The following is an 18605-nucleotide window of genomic DNA, read 5'->3' as shown; positions in this document are numbered from 1 at the left end:
GGTTCAGTCCCTGGGTCAGGAAGATCCCCTGGAGAAGGAAACAACAACCCACTCTAGTATTCTTATACAGGAAATCCCATGGACAGAGGAGCCTGGCGGGCCATAGTCCATGGGCTTGTGAAAGAGTCAGATATGACTTAGCAGCTAAACAACAGCATCTACAGGTTCCTACATGTAGTTGAAAACATAAAAGTGCCAAAGAAAACTTGGCTAAAAAGTTTATGCTCTTAACATGGGAAAAATCTTTCCATGTCTGATAAAATAATCCAGAGACCATAAAGCAAAATTGCCTACAGAAAGTGAACACATTCTGTAATACAAAAATACGATAAGGAAAACAACAACAACAACAATAAATGCAACAAACAGCCGTGAAATACCATCCTTTCAGCTATCCTACTGGCAAGGATTAAAATTTTGACATACCCAGTGTTGACAAGGATGTGAAAAACTAGATGTTATCATATACTGTTGTTAGCATGTAAATTGTCACAAACTTTTGGAGGGCAATTTGGCACCATTGCTTGTTAAAATTTAAAGTGTACTTCACTTCTGGGGATTTACCCTACTTGTACAAGGATATTTGTTGTACCTTGTTTGGAACTGTGAGAACTGGGAAGAACCCAAAAGTCCATTCACAGGAGAATGGTTCTATAAATTGTGGCATATCAGTATATGCTGCTGTCTCAAAGACTGTATCAGACTTTTATGAGCTGACACAGAAAGCTGTACAACCTATATTAATAAAAAGGCAAGGTTAAGGACAGTATATATATATTATGAGCTCACTTATATTTAAAAAAGAGTATACCTTTTAATACATTACATATATATATATATATATATATGCATACACAGAAAATTTGTAAATGACATACAAGAAACTGTTTACAGTGATTGACTTTGAGGAGTGGAACTAGAGGTCAGGATTGAATAGGTTTACTTTTCATTATTTGAGTAACCACTTTCATTTAAAAAATATTATTTTCCAAACCATATCACTAGAGGGGAAAAATAACATACATGTTAAATTACAAGGAGTACTGAATTAATTAATGACCAAATTTCTAGGCAGGAGGCATGATTCATTTTTCTTGGGGATTCTTTAATTGCAGCAAATTACCCGAATTCAGGTGTTTGAGTTCAGGATGTATTCTCGTGCACATATGAGGCAGTATCCTGAAATTTCTCAGACATCTTCAGAGAACCTTTAAAGGGTATTAATTTCCAGAAATTAGGCAAGTAGTTATTTCCTCTAAAAAGGGACACCTTTATTTTGTAGTCATATGCTGCTCATAAGGTTGGTCAATAGTTATTGTATGCTCATAGTATTAGCTGCTCAGTCATGTCCGACACTTTGTGACCCCATGGACTATAGCCCGCCAGGCTGCTCTGTCCATGGAATTCTCCAGGCAAAAATAATGGAACGGGTTGCCATTTACTTCTCCATTGTTCATAGGGTTGGTCAATAGTTATTGTATAATCCAATTACTCAAATGTTACATTTACTGTTATTTCGTGACTCTGTTTTTCTGTGGTAATGTCAGTGGCTATCTCACTAAAGAGGTAAATGTGAAACTTAAGGGATTTTAGGGAACCTACATCTTCAGTGAACAGTCCAATCCAGTGGGCATATCCCACCCGGTTAAGGATAACAGTGAGGAAAGACTGGTGGTACTGGTCTGTAATGCTGGCCAGTTCTGCTCCATGCATCAGGCAGGTTTTTAGTGCTGTATACCAAGTCATATTTGCATTAATTATTTTGTAAGTTCTGTTTCCATATTCTAAGGTATTAGGGATTGGATACATATCAGATGTATTTATACTGTGTCCAGAAGCATCTAGAACAAGAACAGAAACAAAAATTATTTATAGCATCTGGATGAGAATAGGGGAGGCAAAGCTTAGCATGGATCCCAGTACAATGATCCATACTATTGTTAACATCAGAGTTTTTCTTCCCAGAACTGACTACTTCAAACTGAAGACAGTATCTGTAAGTATAGGTGGCGCTAAAGGACAAAAACACTTAGAAAATTTAATGAATGAGTTTTTAAACATATATAAACATATACTGAATCATTTCTCGAGTTCCTGTTTTTGATAATCCCTTGTCAAACTGACCACTTTTTGGTGAATAGTGACCTCATTAGGCAGGTTTAATTCTAAAATATAACACTATTAAACTTTTGAGACTCATAGTTGCTATCCTGTTTAATATTAATATAATTTCTAAAGAGAAGTTAAAAATAAGTGAATAAATGTTTAGAAATACATTACAGTTCTTATAAACCATTATTATTAATACATCACCCCCTGTCAGAGTCAAGATTTTAAATGAAAAGACTAGGTTTTCCCACACATGGTACTTGGTTCTTTGTGTTCATGAGTGGCTGTGATCAAGTGAAAACCAAGCTCGTGTGTTATACAAAGATGTTTCCTCTTTGATACACACATTTGCCATTTTGTTCTGTCCTATATTCAGGCTAAATTTAGGAATTCTAGAACACAAAGACAGGGTATTTCTGAACTGTCTGGTCTAAAGTAGCTGGGATTTCTCTCTGTATACTGGTTTTATCACATTTGGGGTGAAAAGGAGCACGGGGAGATGTAGATAGACCCAAAGCCCTGGGACTCAATCGCAGACCTGACACTAAATGGCTTAGAGACCTTGGCCAAATTAGTCAGTCTCTCTAAACTTCAAACTTCTGGTCTGCGAGAGATTACTAAAGCCTTTGTTAGAAGTATGAGGGTGAAATTCAAGGAGATGTTTATGTAGAGCACTTGCTATAGGATGTGGAACTCAGCAGGCACTCAATAAGTGCTACTTCTTGCTCTCCTCTCCTATTCTTGTCATACTCTCCCAAATAAAAATGGCAGAGTGGGGACTTGACTTCTCCTGACTCCGTTACCTCAGTGTAGCAGTAATACATATTGTAAAACCAAAGTGAAACAAATCTATTCACCAACTAAAATATTTTTTTACCAACTAAATTTTGATGGACCACACTTTCATCATCTGTTTTTCTTTGTAGAAGTTTGTTTACCAGCTGATGTACCAAGTCTAAACATTATTTATATAACACTAATATAACACCAAAGTAGCTATTTAATAACAGTTATTAAAACTAAAGTAACTGAAATTCTTTGTATGTGTGATTTCGTGCCATTTTAATTGACTCGCCCCACTGTCATGCACCTGTATTTTCACATATATGAATTTCTCGCTATGTTATTGATTTCATCATTTCAAAACATAAGTGATTTTGGACACTACAATATGCCATCTGCTTCCCTGAGAAAGCTAGGTCCCCTGGAAACCAAATTCAAAATTGGGGGGTCTTGATTTAGCCCTTGTCTCTCTTTTCATTTAGATATCTTTATTCTTTTGGGCAAATCAAACTCTTTAGGTTCTAAACCCAAGGCAAACACGTATTCATATGACAAATAAAGAAGAGGAGCCAGAATTTGGATAGTCAGAATTTGTAGACCACAAGAACTTAATGTAGTTGAATAGTAATATAATAAAAACAGCAATAAGGAAAACAATAACTGTTTCTTAAACATATGCTAGAACTTGCTAAACACTGTATATATGTAAAGTCCATGAAATAATTATTATTCCATTTTACAGATGCAGAAATGAAGATTCAGAGAAGATGACAAACCTTACTGACAGTTTATTTACAGAGATGGGGTAGGAACCCAGGTGGTATTTGAACTCCACCACCACTGCTCTATACTGTCTCCAAAAATCATATATATTCTTAGTTCCAGAAATATCAAAGAGAGAAAGCGGTTCAGAGAGTACTGAAAAGATCAACATTATTGTTAAATACAATGATTCTATTCCTATAATCAATATGACAATGCTATTCTTAGAATAGAAGAGAATCATTGTATTTAACCAAGAGACCTTGAATACGTTCCTTATTTTTCCTGAGCCTCAAGGTCCTCATCTGTAAAAGGGAGAGGCTTTTACCTACTTCATAGAATTGTTGTGAGGATTTTATGGCATAATACTTATAAAACGAAGGCACAGTTCCAGGTGCATCATAAGTGTGCAAGTAATGATATACTGATATTATTTTATTCCTACAAGGCTCTGCTCTTCTCATAATACTCTTCCTATAACTGATCTGATATCTTCTTTCAGTTCCTAACCACTACTATGCTTAAGTGATAACTGTGAACTAGGAAATAGGGTTTTCCTGAAACTGCTTTTATGAGGATGGTTGATACTTAGTAGCATCAAAGAGTTTGCATGTATGTAACACTAAGAGGTATGATTCACATTCCAAGTAAGCATGTATATCCTCGGCTGCCTGCAGTTCCACACAGCTCTAGATACAGACAATGGCCTTCTAGGGAAGCCTGGGACTGGGTAAAAGCAAGAGATGTGAGCTCTTGTTCATTGTTATTTTTATTGCTCAAGGTCACTTAGAGTGCATCTACACCGCTCACTGTCCCCACTGGCTGCTTGTAGCACTGTAGCTCTGGTATTTCATACCGGAAGTCACTGGGCGTTCTGATAATCAGACCTAGAAAAGTGCTGCTTGCCATGTTTAGCCACAGATACCATTTTAGGATTCCTAAAAAGGAATTAGGTAGTGAGTTGGCTTATTTCCTTGACTCTTTTCCAATAATTTTTCAATGTCTTGTTAATAATCTGAACAGACCCAATCCTACAGCAAGCAGTAAAACCTTTTAAAATGACCAAAATGAATGCATAAACTTGGTCATCACTCAAGTGGTCTCTGGAGTCCTTAGAACCCCACTAGCGGGCACAGCCCTGAGGTAGTGGAGATTAAATGACCGTATTTGTGTAAAGCTCAAAGAATAAGTGCTGGTGCTATTAGCTATGAAACTATCATTTATACAGTGTGTGAACAAATGTGGAAGAGAAGAGTGGGCCATGGAAATGAAAGGAATAAAAAAGCAAATATTTCTTACCCTGCATTTTTTCACAAACAAACCCATAACCTTCTCTACAGTCTTCAAAATACCATTTTCCAGTGAAATGAAAATTAGGATTATTTGACAGCAAGCCACAGAGAGGAGTGCGTTTTTGAACTTCAGTGGTGTTGTGATTTGGAATCTTCAAAAAAAATACATGTTTAAAAAAATGGTAACATATAACATTATTATAACACTGACATTTTTATTAAGAACATAATTTTAAAAATTCAAACACTATGATTCCTTTATTTGCACTTAATAAACTTGTTCACAAATCACTTTATAACCCACAAAATAAATAAATATTGTGATGAGTAATTACATCTATGGAATGCATGAAAATTATATGAAATTACATTATTAAAAATATATTGACAACAAACTAATAAAAATAAAACTTCAGTAAATAAGGATCAAATAAGATCTCTTGCTAAACTGACTGATAAAAAATAATTCTTAAAACTTACATTTATTGTATCAAATGGAGACCAATTAGAATATGACACAGGCCTTCCATTTAGCCATTTTTCATAATCATCATTTTGTAACCCTATCCACACATTAGTGGTATGGCCAAAAAGATTCATGGTAATGAAAGCTGAAAAATAAGAATACATTAGCAAATTTAATACACATAAACCATGTGGATAATCATCACATTCTGTTTATAGCTATGATTTTATTTAAATGACAGCAAAACTTAATTACTAATCAATTGTAGGAATTCATTACTTTGTCCTTATTAAGGTAATACAGTCTCTTTCATTTTTATTCAGCTTAAATTGACAGAAATTAGCTGGCTAAACCTGGAATTTCATCATATCATTAACAAAACAATTTTCAATGTTCATTCAATGTCTTCCTAAGCAAAGGAGGGCTAATCGCTTATGCTTAAACTAAGGTATACAATTACTGCCTAAATAGCAAATAAAAGTATGTAGGGATCTAAAAGAATCTGAAAAACTATACCATGCAATTATAATAGACTTTACCTCAGATTATTTTAGCTATTTTGAAATACTGATCATAAGTATGTCTTTATTCTTTCCATTACTCCTGGTGAGACAAAAAGCTCTGAAAAATCAGCAGTTTCTAAGCAATGGAGTGTACTAACTTTTACAGATATCATGATATAAACTATATAGGTCACACTGAAAAGTTAGTGTCACCAGCAACATAATAATTAAAATGTTGGTTTGGAAAGGTTAGTATTTCAGAGAAATGTTTTAATAGACGCTTCAGTAAAAACGGCGACTTTTGCCTGATTGAACATTGAGTACGCTACCTTGTTCCACCTCATTTTCAATGGCAACCAGTGTTCCCCCTTCTTCAACACAAAACTCTTGAGCAGATGTCCAGTTCTTCCAGTCACTTGGGCCTTCAGGGATTTTCAGCAAAAGGCACTATAAAAATGTCCCAAAAAGCATTCATTTCCATATTTTTCTAAGTGAATTAAAAGTTTCCTAAACACACTGAGGATCAGCTTTGAAGAGTCTTTATGATTTTCTTGGACAGAAGTGACTCTTTTTTTTTTTTTTCCCAGCTACTCCAAAGGTGTGAAAGCAAAACCAAGAGGACCAGCTTTCAGGGTGAGTCAGGCGTTCTGCGCATTTGCATCAGGTGGCCTCAGAGACAGCGATGTGTTTTGTCGTGCACGATGTCAGAACAATGTCTTCTGCTCAGTGAAAACTAGGATTCCTTCTGAAAAGAAGCCAGCCTCACTGCAGAGTTGACAGGGGAGCATTTCATCTAAAAAAAATTTCTTTCGGTGGCAGTTCATATGTTCATTTGATTTTATTTACAAATACACTCTCTCACTTTTCAGTGAGAGAGGAATCCTGGGGACGCAGACCACATCAGGTATTTAAAGTCCCTAAATACTTGGAGTCAGCCATGTGGTCCAAAAGTCAGTGAGGAAGAGCGGGAAAAGAAAAGAATGAGCCAAAGGGAAGAAAAGCAAAAGCAGGACCAAGAAAGCCTAGGAAGGAGAAACCGAAGGGAGGGGCACAACAGCGTCCAGTGGAACTCAAAAAGAAGGCTGTGGGCTCAATTCCAGAAAAATAAATGACCCAATCAAAAAATGGGCCAAAGAACTAAATAGACATTTCTCCAGAGAAGACATAGAGATGGCTAACAAACACATGAAAAGATGCTCAACATCACTCATTATTAGAGAAATGCAAATCAAAACCACAATGAGGTACCACTTCACACCAGTCAGAATGGCTGCGATCCAAAAATCTGCAAGCAATAAATGCTGGAGAGGGTGTGGAGAAAAGGGAACCCTCCTACACTGTTGGTGGGAATGCAAACTAGTACAGCCACTATGGAGAACAGTGTGGAGATTCCTTAAAAAATTGCAAATAGAACTACCTTATGACCCAGCAATCCCACTGCTGGGCATACACACCGAGGAAACCAGAATTGAAAGAGACACATGTACCCCAATGTTCATCGCAGCACTGTTTATAATAGCCAGGACATGGAAACAACCTAGATGTCCATCAGCAGATGAATGGATAAGCAAGCTGTGGTACATATACACAATGGAGTATTACTCAGCCGTTAAAAAGAATTCATTTGAATCAGTTCTGATGAGATGGATGAAACTGGAGCCGATTATACAGAGTGAAGTAAGCCAGAAAGAAAAACACCAATACAGTATACTAGCACATATATATGGAATTTAGAAAGATGGCAATGACGACCCTGTACGCAAGACAGCAAAAAAGACACAGATGTGTATAACGGACTTTTGGACTCAGAGGGAGAGGGAGAGGGTGGGATGATTTGGGAGAATGGCATTGAAACATGTATACTATCATGTAAGAATTGAATCGCCAGTCTATGTCTGATGCAGGATACAGCATGCTTGGGGCTGGTGCATGGGGATGACCCAGAGAGATATTATGGGGAGGGAGGTGGGAGGGGGATTCATATTTGGGAACGCATGTAAGAATTAAAGATTTTAAAATAAAAAAAAAAAAGAAGGCTGTGGGGTTTGGCAGTGAGAGCTGCCTGTTACTCAGGAGAGAATCACGTCTGTGGCATGGCAGGGGCTACTCATTATGGAACAAGAGGTATGGAATGGTAACTGCTAGGCAGAGTAGGCAAGGTGAAGAAAAGCACCTCCTCACTGAACTCTGTGAAGTTTAACCATGATAGTCAAGCTATATGGAATCAGAGGAGAGGAGATAGAAAGGTAGAAGAGAAAGCCTTAGGCAAAGTTCCAGAGAAGTCGGGAAAGACTTTCTGCAAAAAATATTCCGTGTGGATTATTCTCTCATCAGCGAACATAGCCATCCCCGCTCAGTGACGAGTCTGAGCGTGAGATCTGCCACTGAGAAAATCCCAGCTACAACAGTATTCTAGGTTAATGTGGCACCCTGCACTTGAGAGAGCATCCTACCCCATCCTTCTTTAATATCTAAATGTATCCACCCCTCATCCTTTCCCTACCATCATAAACTCCCTAAAAAGCAGAGACTAAATGTTGCTCCTCTTTGAACATCACAACTAAGAAGGTGGTCTTCAATAAATATTTATGGAACAAGATAAAAGCCAATAGACCCTGAAATGATTGTGAAGTGACATTCTGAAGATTCTAGATTTAATCCAGTGGTTCTCAAACAAGACCATTTTGCTCCTTAGATTATATTTTGATAATGTCTGGAAACATTTTGGATGTCATGGTTCAGATAGGGTTGGGCAGGTGGGGAGCATTGCTATTGACATCTAGTGAGTAGAGACCAAGGATGCTGCTAAACATTCCATAACGTGCTGCTCAGTGTCCTAAACTGAACTGAACTGAAGTCGCTCAGTCGTGTCCGACTCTTTGCGACCCCATAGACTTAGCTTACCAGGCTCCTCTGTCCATGGGATTCTCCAGGCAATAGTACTGTAGTGGATTGCCATTTCCTTCTCCAGGGGATCTTCCCAACCCAAGGCTCGAACCTGGGTCTCCCGCATTGTAGACAGACGCTTTACCATCTGAGCCACCAGGGAAGTCTTATCCAGACCCTAATGTCAATACTGCTCAGGTAATTCTTTTCAGAACTCAGTTCTGAACATGTCGCCCTTTAAACCCTTCAGGGATTTTCCACTGTTCTTAGGACAAAAACCAGAAACCCTGATCTAGCATGAAGTTGAGCTGCCAACCAAGACGGGAAGTACATTTCCACTTTTTCTGATCCTCTTTACCTGTTTGCTTCACAAAGAAATGGAACTGGCTTTAAAGGATTTTAATTTTATAACAACTATCCTTTTATCTATTTCCTTTCATTCTGTCTCTTTCCTCTAATTATGAATTCCAAAGAGTGGCACATACTAATTATTAGGAAGTCTTATCATTTAATGCAAATTCACCTTGTGTTCAGATAGTCACACTAATGAACCATTCATAAATACCAGTGAACCTCAGGTTCATTTAGCTCAATAAATCTCTCCAGAAAACACACACACACATACCCTCCCTCTTCCCACCCAGCCTCACCACTGCCCTGTTTGCTTCAGCCAACTGAGGCTTGACTAGCTTGACTATAGGAGTGTAGCCTCCCATTACCATAACTTCATTGTATCTAAAAATATAACATGTTTACTAACACACTTTGAAATTGTGTCATTAATAATTAAAGCAAAGTAGCAAATGAAGTACAACACCCTTAATTTTAAATTGCTTATTTACTTACTGCTTTCCAAAATGTGATCAAGTTTAATGCGTCTCTGATTATTGATGTGAAGTAAGGATATGACTGAAGTGACTTAGCAGCAGCAGCAGCAGCAGCAGCAAGGATACCTTACTGTATTCCAAACAACTTTTGTATATAAAACTTTTTTTGCTCTCCAAGTCATTTCCAGCTCAAAATGTGAAAATGGAATTCATGATCTTTCTCCCAAATTTGGTCCTTTTTCAGTGTTCTTACTGATGTTGAATAGCATAGTCAGTTATGCTTAACTGCTATAGTTTCAGTTAAGTCTAAAACCTGAGATCATCTGACTCTTTAGTCACCTCCATCACCCCTTCGGTACTACCATCTGGACATCCCATTTCTGAGTCCTTCACCGTCTCCTGTTCCCACTGCCCCACCATGATCTTAGCCCCAGGGACTTACCTCTTGTCTGGACGAGTGCAATTGCCTCCTAACAGCTCTTCCTTTCCACCCCCTTGCCTTTCTTGGCTCTAGTTTTGGCACTGCAGCCTGAATGCGCATGTGCTCACTCAGCCATGTCACATGCTTTGGGCACTGCGCTTTGGGGTTTCCCACTGCTCTTAGGATAAAACCAGGAACTCAAACACAATAGCACCCTTGCCTGCTTCTTTTGTCTCACTTTCTATATTCTAGTTCTCTATGCTTCTTTTATTTTCTTCAATATATCACATTCCTTCTCATCACAGGTCTTTAGCACATGTTGTTTCCCTTACTTTTGATGCTTCCTGTCCTTCTGACTGCCTCAGTCAGGTCTTCCTGTTATATACGTCTATGGAACTAACTCTCCATCACTTATGCCAAAGTTGTAAATTAGAGTTATTTTCCTGATTGATTTACTAATGTTTTGTCCCCTCTAGCCTATAAGCTCTAAGAGAGAAGGGACTGTATTTGTTTTCCCTCACCACTGAGTTGCCAATATGCCACACAGTTAAATGGAATGAATGAAAAAAGTGCTAGAATTTGAATAATTTAAAAAAGGAGAACATTTTCTTTAAAGGAAGAATTATGCTATGCATAAAATGAAACACTGGCTAATCTAAAACTAGGTGGTAAAAAACACTGGCTAATCTAAAACTAGATGGTAATCTAAAACTAGATGGTCTTGAATATTCATTGGAAGGACTGATGCTGAAACTGAAACGCCAATACTTTGGCCCCCTGATGTGAAGAACTGACTCATGGGAAAAGACCTTGATGTTCGGAAAGATTGAAGGCAAGAGAAGAGTATGACAGAGGATGAGATGGTTGGATGGCATCACCAACTCATTGGATATGAGTTTGAGTCAGCTCTGTGAGATGGCGATGGACAGGGAAGCCTGGCATGCTGCAGTCCGTGGGGTTGCAAAGAGTCAGACACGACTGAGCGACTGAACTGAACGACTGAACTGAGATGGTACAAAGCAGCCATCACTACTAAACCCAGGTCCTTGAATAAAACATATAAGTAGAAGCACAACAGTTAGTCTGATACACACATACACACAAAGAATGTCTTCCTCTTATACACAGCTCTGCTGTGCCAAATTTCTTACATGACTCACTCTTCCTGGGATAATCCCTGGTCAAGCCTCTTTTACATCATCAAACATGAAGAAAATAAGGTATGAGACATGAGAAAAGCCACAACTTCTGCTGTCTCAGTTTTGAAACTCTTAATGGTAAATAGCATTTTTTTCCTTAAAAATAACCAATAAGAGTTAGTCCTAGGAACTAACAAGCAAGAAGCAAAGTTTAGTGAAACATATTGATGTTTATTTAGAACTGTGAAGTGAGTAATGTCTATCATTGCTGTCTCAATTTTCCTTCTGTAGCTTTTTTGTTATTCAGAACTATCCCCACTGGGCTTTCCACTCCTCTCAACCATCAATTCTCCTCTTTCCAGCTTTTCTAATGATCTTATAAACCCATTTATTCTGAAGTGGAGGTGACAGATGAGGCAACCTCAGAAATATTTCCCATAAAAAACATAAAGGAAAGTGTTAAGGCAAAGGAATAAGACTCTAGTGGTGGGATTTTAGCCATTAATATGCTGAGGAGGGTACTGTGGGTGGGAAGACACACCTGGGGACCCTGAAATCACATCCTGTAACAAGTCACTTCTCATGAAGCCTGCTGTGACCATATCCTTAGTAATCAAATCCTCTGAATGGTTCCAAGACTCAACTGTACAACTGTTTCATTGCTGGGGAAATTTGGCCGCACATTAGAATAACTGAGGGAGCTTTTCAAAAATGCTAATGCCTGGATCCATGCAGATCAATTAAATCAGGATCTTTAGGATGTCATCTGCTGCTGCTAAGTTGCTTTCAGTCATGTCCAACTCTGTGCGACCCCATAGACGGCAGCCCACCAGGCTCTGCCGTCCCTGGGATTCTCCAAGCAAGAACACTGGAGTGGGTTGCCATTTCCTTCTCCAATGCATGAAAGTGTAAGTGAAGTCGCTCAGTCGTGTCCGACTCTTAGCGACTCCATGGGCTGCAGCCCACCAGGCTTCTCCATCCATGGGATCTTCCAGGCAAGAGTACTGGAGTGGGGTGCCACTGCCTTCTCGGCTGTCACCTGCACCATAATCTTTTCAGAAAGCTTACCCGGTGATTCTAAGTATTCAATCAGAGCTATAAACCACGAATCTAGCTATTAGTTATCAATAAAGATTAAAAATAGCCCCTGAGCTAAACAAGGGTGTTTTAATCCTGCTCCACAGTTAGCCTCAGAAAGCCCTTCTCCCCTCATGATTGTGTTTGTGCTTTACTCATGCACCTTTGTATTCTTTCAAAGGAAGCATTCAGTTATTCTTTTTGCCCTAGGTCTGCGGCACCATTACTGTACCTTGCCTGTGTGTGTATATATTCCTCATGTTTACACTCAAGGAAACATGGAATAGAGCTAATCTGTGTAGATAAGAAGTTTAGGAAAAGGACAATGGCCAAAAACTACCATTGTAAGCTTCTAAGAATTATTTCTGCAATGCCAAGTATATGACTTGTTATGATTTGCCTTAAAATATTCTTTATTTATATATGGGAGGGATTATGATTAGTAGCTAGAAGAGTTTTATTCATGCCTTGGGACTGCCCACTCTCTGGATCAAAAATGTGACTCTGAGGCAAGAAAGGCATTCCTTTGTGGTGGTTCCCTTCAGAGCACTCTACTATATACTTGTTTTAATAGTTGTTAAAAAGTTTCAGGTGTAAGAATTAACTAAAAATGGACTAAAACCTAAATGTAAAAGCTAAAACTATAAAGCTTTTAGAAGAAAGCATAAGGTAAATATTTGTGACCTTGGATTTAACAACATATCCCTTAGATATGACACCAACAGTGTGAGCAACAGAAAAAAAATCAGATAAATTGGACTTCATTAAAATTAAAAACTTGTATACATCAAAGGACATTATCAATAAAGTAAAAAGACAACCTAAAGAATGAGAGAAAATACCTACAAAACATATATCTGATAAGGGTTTTATATCTAGATTATATAAAGATCTCCTACAACTCAACAACGAAAAAACAACCCAAGTAAAAAGTGGGCAAAAGAATTGAACAGACATTTTTCAAAGACAATATATAAATGGTCAATAAGCACAGGAGAAGATGCCCAACATCATTAGTCATGAGGGAAATGCAAATCAAAACGACAATGAGATAACACTAGACTTAGTATTGGCAGTCTATTTCTGCTTTATTGACTATGCCAAAGCCTTTGACTTTGTGGATCACAATAAACTGTGGAAAATTCTGAAAGAGATGGGAATACCAGACCACCTAACCTGTCTCTCGAGAAACCTATATGTAGGTCAGGAAGCAACAGTTAGAGCTGGACATAGAACAACAGACTGGTTCCAAATAGGAAAAGGAGGACGTCAAGGCTGTATATTGTCACCCTGCTTATTTAACTTATATGCAGAGTACATCATGAGAAACGCTGGACTGGAAGAAACAAAAGCTGGACTGGAAGAAGCACAAGCTGGAATCAAGATTGCCAGGAGAAATATCAATAACCTCAGATATACAGATGACACCACCCTTATGGCAGAAAGTGAAGAGGAATTAAAGAGCCTCTTGATGAAAGTGAAAGAGGAGAGTGAAAACATTGGCTTAAAGCTCGACATTCAGAAAACTAAGATCATGCATCTGGTCCCATCACTTCATGGGAAATAGATGGGGAAACAGTGGAAACAGTGTCAGACTTTATTTTCCTGGGCTCCAAAATCATGGCAGATGGTGATTGTAGCCATGAAATTAAAAGACTCTTACTCCTTGGAAGGAAAGTTATGACCAACCTAGATAGCATATTAAGAAGCATAGACATTACTTTGCCAACAGGTCCTTTGCCAAAGGTCCATTTAGTCAAGGCTATGGTTTTTCCAGTGGTCATGTATGGAAGTGAGAGTTGGACTGTGAAGAAAGCTGAGCACTGAAGAATTGATGCTTTTGAACTGCGGTGTTGGAGAAGACTCTTGAGATCCAACCAGTCCATTCTAAAGGAGGTCAGTCCTGGGTGTTCTTTGGAAGGAACAATGCTGAAGCTGAAACTCCAGTACTTTGGCCACCTCATGTGAAGAGTTGACTCATTGGAAAAGTCTCTGATGCTGGGAGGGACTGGGGGCAGGAGGAGAAGGGGACGACAGAGGATGAGATGGCTGGATGGCATCACCGACTCGATGGACGTGAGTTTGAGTGAACTCCGAGAGTTGGTGAGGGACAGAAAGGCCTGGCATGCTGCAGTTCATGGGGTTGCAAAGAGTCGGACACGACTGAGTGACTGAACTGAACTGAACTGAGTATTGGCAGTAATAAAAAACATGGGTAATAACAAGTGTTTTCAAGGATGTGGAAAAATTGTTAGCATACACTGTTGGCAGGATTATAAAATGGTTCAACCATTGTGAAAAACAGTTTGCTGGTTCTTCAAAAAGTTAAACACAGAATTAGCATATGATGTAGCAATTCCACTTTTAGGTATATACCACAAAGAAGTGAAAACAGGACTCCAGGAGATCCTTGTGTATGCCAATGTTCCTAGCAGATTTATTCATAATAGTTAAAAAGTAGAAATAACTGAAGTCCATCAACAAATGAATAGATAAACAAAATGTGATATGGAATATTAAGTCATAAAAGGAATGAAGTTCTGATGCATGCTATAACATGGGTGAACCTTGAAAGCATTATGCTAAGTTATCTAAGCCTGCCACAAAAGGGCAAACGTTGTATGAGTTCATTTATCTCAATTGTCTAGAATAGGCAAACTCATAGAGATGGAAAATAGATTAGGGCTTACTGTGGGCTGGAGGGGACTTCCGTGGTGGCTCAGATGCTAAAGAATCTGCCTGCAATGTGGGAGACCCAGGTTTGATCCCTGGGTCAGCAAGATCACCTGGAAAAGGGCATGGCAACCCACTCCAGTGTTCCTGCCTGGAGAATTCCATAGACAGAGGAGCCTGGTGGGCTGCAATCCATGGAGTCGCAAAGAGTTAGACACAACTGAGCATCTAACACTTTCTTTCACTTTATGGGCTGGAGGGGAAAGGGAATTGGGAGGCATTGCTTAGCCAGTGACAGAGTTTCTGTCTGGGATGATGATAAGCTTTGGAAACAGAAGTGATGGCTGAAAAATACTGTGGATGTAATTAATGCCATGAACTGCACACTTAAAAATGGCTTAAATAGCATATTTTATATTATATATTTTACCACAATAAAATAACCTAAAAAACAATTGTCAAAGGTTTTAATAAAAAACTTAGTAATACTCAAATCCTATTGAATATTTGGTATTTTGTCATATTGAAATATATATGTAATTCATAACTGGTAAAAATATTTTATAGTTTTAGAAATAAGAAGCACTGAAAGTTTCAATTATTTTTTAAAGATATTTATTTATTCATATATTTGGCTGCACTGGGTCTTAGTTGCGGTATGTGGGATCTAGTTGCCTGACCAGGGATCAAAGCCAGGCCCTCTGCGTTGGGAATGTAGAGTCAGCCATTGGACCATCAGGGAATTCTCCCGACTATTAAAAGCAGTATATCTCTATATTATATAACATTTTAGAGAACAACTATATTATTTTAGAAAATATCTCGCACTGCCACTGGACTGGTTGTATCCCAGAGCTAAGGTGATTTGGTAACTCTTAAGGACTTATATGAAGTGGCAGCTGTAGGAAGGGGACAATACTCAGGGTCAGAAAATCTGAGGTTGATTCTCAGCCTGAGACTTATTTGCTGTAAGTTTCAAAAAAACCTACACAACATTATTAGCCTCAGTCTTCTCATATGTAAGATGGTATAACTGTTCTGTGTATTTTAAACATTCAATAAAACAAGATACACACACACACACATACATATATGTATGTATATATGTAATTGCCAGCAGAAGCAGCTACAGGGTGGGAGAAACTCAAATGTCCGTTGATGGATAAGTGGAAAAACAAAATGTGTTACGTACATATGATGGAATATTATTCAGTCTTCAAGAGGAAGGAAATTGTGGCACTTGCTACAATATGGGTGAGCGTGGAGGACACTGTTCTAAGTGAAATAAGCCAGTTACAAAGGGACAAGTACTATATGATTCCGTTCACGTCTGGTATCTGAAGCTGTCAAATTAATAAAGACAGAGTAGAGTAGTGGTGGCTAGGGGCTGTGAAGAGCGAGAGTGAGAGGCTGTTGTTTAATGGGTTTAGAGTTTCAGTTTTACAAGATGAAAACGGTCTGCAGAGTCATTGCACAGAAACATGCATATGGTGGTGGTTTAAGTCGCCAGGTCGTGTCTGACTCTTGCAACCCATGGACTGTAGCCCGCCGGGCTTCCCTTCCATGGGATTTTCCAGGCAAGAATACTGGAGTGGATTGCCATTTCTTTCTCCAGGGGATCTTCCCGAACCAGGAATCGAACCCAGGTCTCCTGCATTGCAGGCAGATTCTTTACCGACTGAGCTATGAGGGAAGCATATACTTAACACTAAAAATGGTTAAGATGGTAAATTCTATGTTATGTGAATTTTACCACAATTAAAAATATCAGTCCCAAATATGTATGTGCTCAATAAATATGTATTAAATACACATGACCTCATAACAATGAGAGGAAGATCGCAAGGGAGAGAATGCCCTGCCAATGTAACTAAACATATAGACTGAAAATTGCCTATGCTGTTGGAGCAATTTCATATTAGTATATGAAATTATGGCACAGTTTGAGCTTTTTAATTATCAAAGAGTTAAACATTTATAATTTGAGATGCATTTTAATTACTTCCACCTAAGGCCTATAAAGTAATTTTATTTTAAAACAAGGAATGGAGGGGAAATTTTGGCCTTAATTGGAGACAGTATCAGAAATAATAAATCTGGCTTACAATATCCCCACTGGCCACTTTAAAAAATTTAAAAAAAAATTCAATTCTTCATGGAAGCACCAGCTTTATGAGGCTCAAGACAAAGTTGACTGAGCTACGTTATTAGTTGGTCAATTCACAAGGCGTGTAGAGCTATATGTGGGCTCCAGGCAGAAAGACACAAAAGAAGAAAACAGCCTGGGCCCTCTGGAGTTGACGGCTCATTTGGGAACATGGCCTAGACACACACACACACACACGTGTGCATGCACGCACATCACACCTAAATGAAATAGTCATACAGCACAATGAATGACAATGTCAGTGGCAAAAACTGCGTATACAAATGGAGGGTGGTGTCAAAGCTGTTTTTGACAAAACCATCTCATTTCAAGAGATCTGTCCCTAAATAGAAAACTTCTCAAATGCCTTGAAAATTGTGACAAAAAAATTCCAGGTCCAATGGTTTTTCATAGCCAGGCCCACTTTTAATTACATTCTAAAATTAACATCTACAAAAGAAAAACAAAAGCAACTTTTTGAAAACAAGTTTACCTTATAGTCAAAATATAACCATCCTTTGGGACATGTTCCATGTTGTTTTGGAATATCTCTCTCTTTTTCTATGACCCAAACCTTTTTTCGCTTACAGATGCTAGGCATAGAAATTGAACACTCTTCACTAGCCCAGAGACCTGGAGGAGAAAATGGTTAGAAATAATAGAAAATAATGGTGATGTAGAAATTCTGTAATGGTCAATTTTTTTGTGTGACTGCTTTGGTTTACCATACTTTTTTAAATCTGGAAATTGAACTATATTTAACTACTAACCATAGAGTTCTCTGTGACAAGAGCTAACTGGGGAAAATGTCAAATCAGTAATTCTAATTTAAGAATGTAGAAATTTTGCAAATGCAAGAAAAATGCAAACAAATATTGGAAATGAAATCACAACACTGTTGAAAGTTTTAAGAACATTTGACTTGTTTAACAAAGGATATTTTTGTAGAGTAATATTTTTGTTTTACTAAGAGTGCAAGCTTTAATCAGTTGTTGCCATGTGAGACTGGGGGCCTGCTATTTCCAAATCTCCTAATTTTTAATAAAAGCCAGAAAATATGAATTTTTGAAAGATTAAGATAAATAAATATTCTTTGTTTTAAAGTATTCCACTTCAAGGTAAAAAGAGGGAAAAGATTCTAAAATAATAGATGATCATTTCTACTCTAATTCTTAAAAATATAATAATTTAGAAAACATTTTTAGAAAAAAATAACCCAGGAACTTCCAAGGAAGAAGCACTTTTCAACACTGACCCTTGAACAAAACACTAGAATGCACTAATTAGAGACATGCCCTCAGGAAGATGTATCCCAAAGTCCTCAGTCTCTTAGAAAATAATTAGAAAGTCTTTATTTTCAGAGTAAAGATTATAGAATGTATTTCATTAGCATTCAAGTCATAAGTTCCAGAACAGGACAAGGATGCACGTAAATTGCAGGGGAAGATTCTGCTTTCTAGTGTGAGGGGTATGAGCCAAAAAGATACTGGCATTTTGAAGGAGGGGCTGGAATGCTATTTT

The 18605-nt window shown here is 38.0% G+C and overlaps 1 protein-coding gene and 1 long non-coding RNA gene across 3 annotated transcripts in view; one reads left to right on the top strand and one right to left on the bottom strand.

Moving 5' to 3' along the window:
* LOC121818823 (uncharacterized) overlaps positions 1–11124 on the top strand; it is a 44860-nt gene extending 33736 nt beyond the window's left edge. The window contains exon 2 of the long non-coding RNA XR_006058953.2: positions 6503–11124. This is a non-coding gene — a long non-coding RNA (uncharacterized LOC121818823). The remainder of the gene's footprint in view (positions 1–6502) is intronic.
* PLA2R1 (phospholipase A2 receptor 1) overlaps positions 1–18605 on the bottom strand; it is a 126734-nt gene that overhangs the window by 10918 nt on the left and 97211 nt on the right. For both annotated transcript variants that reach the window (XM_027964908.3, XM_060409836.1), the window contains exons 20-24: positions 17578–17717; positions 6245–6362; positions 5427–5557; positions 4954–5098; positions 1603–1841 (exon numbers count right to left, since the gene is read on the bottom strand). In XM_027964908.3, coding sequence (XP_027820709.2) covers positions 1603–1841; positions 4954–5098; positions 5427–5557; positions 6245–6362; positions 17578–17717 — 773 coding nt within the window. The remainder of the gene's footprint in view (positions 1–1602; positions 1842–4953; positions 5099–5426; positions 5558–6244; positions 6363–17577; positions 17718–18605) is intronic.

This window comes from Ovis aries, chromosome 2 (assembly GCF_016772045.2).
Source record: "Ovis aries strain OAR_USU_Benz2616 breed Rambouillet chromosome 2, ARS-UI_Ramb_v3.0, whole genome shotgun sequence".
Classification (NCBI taxonomy): domain Eukaryota; kingdom Metazoa; phylum Chordata; class Mammalia; order Artiodactyla; family Bovidae; genus Ovis; species Ovis aries.
This window is presented reverse-complemented; position numbering and strand designations above follow the sequence as displayed.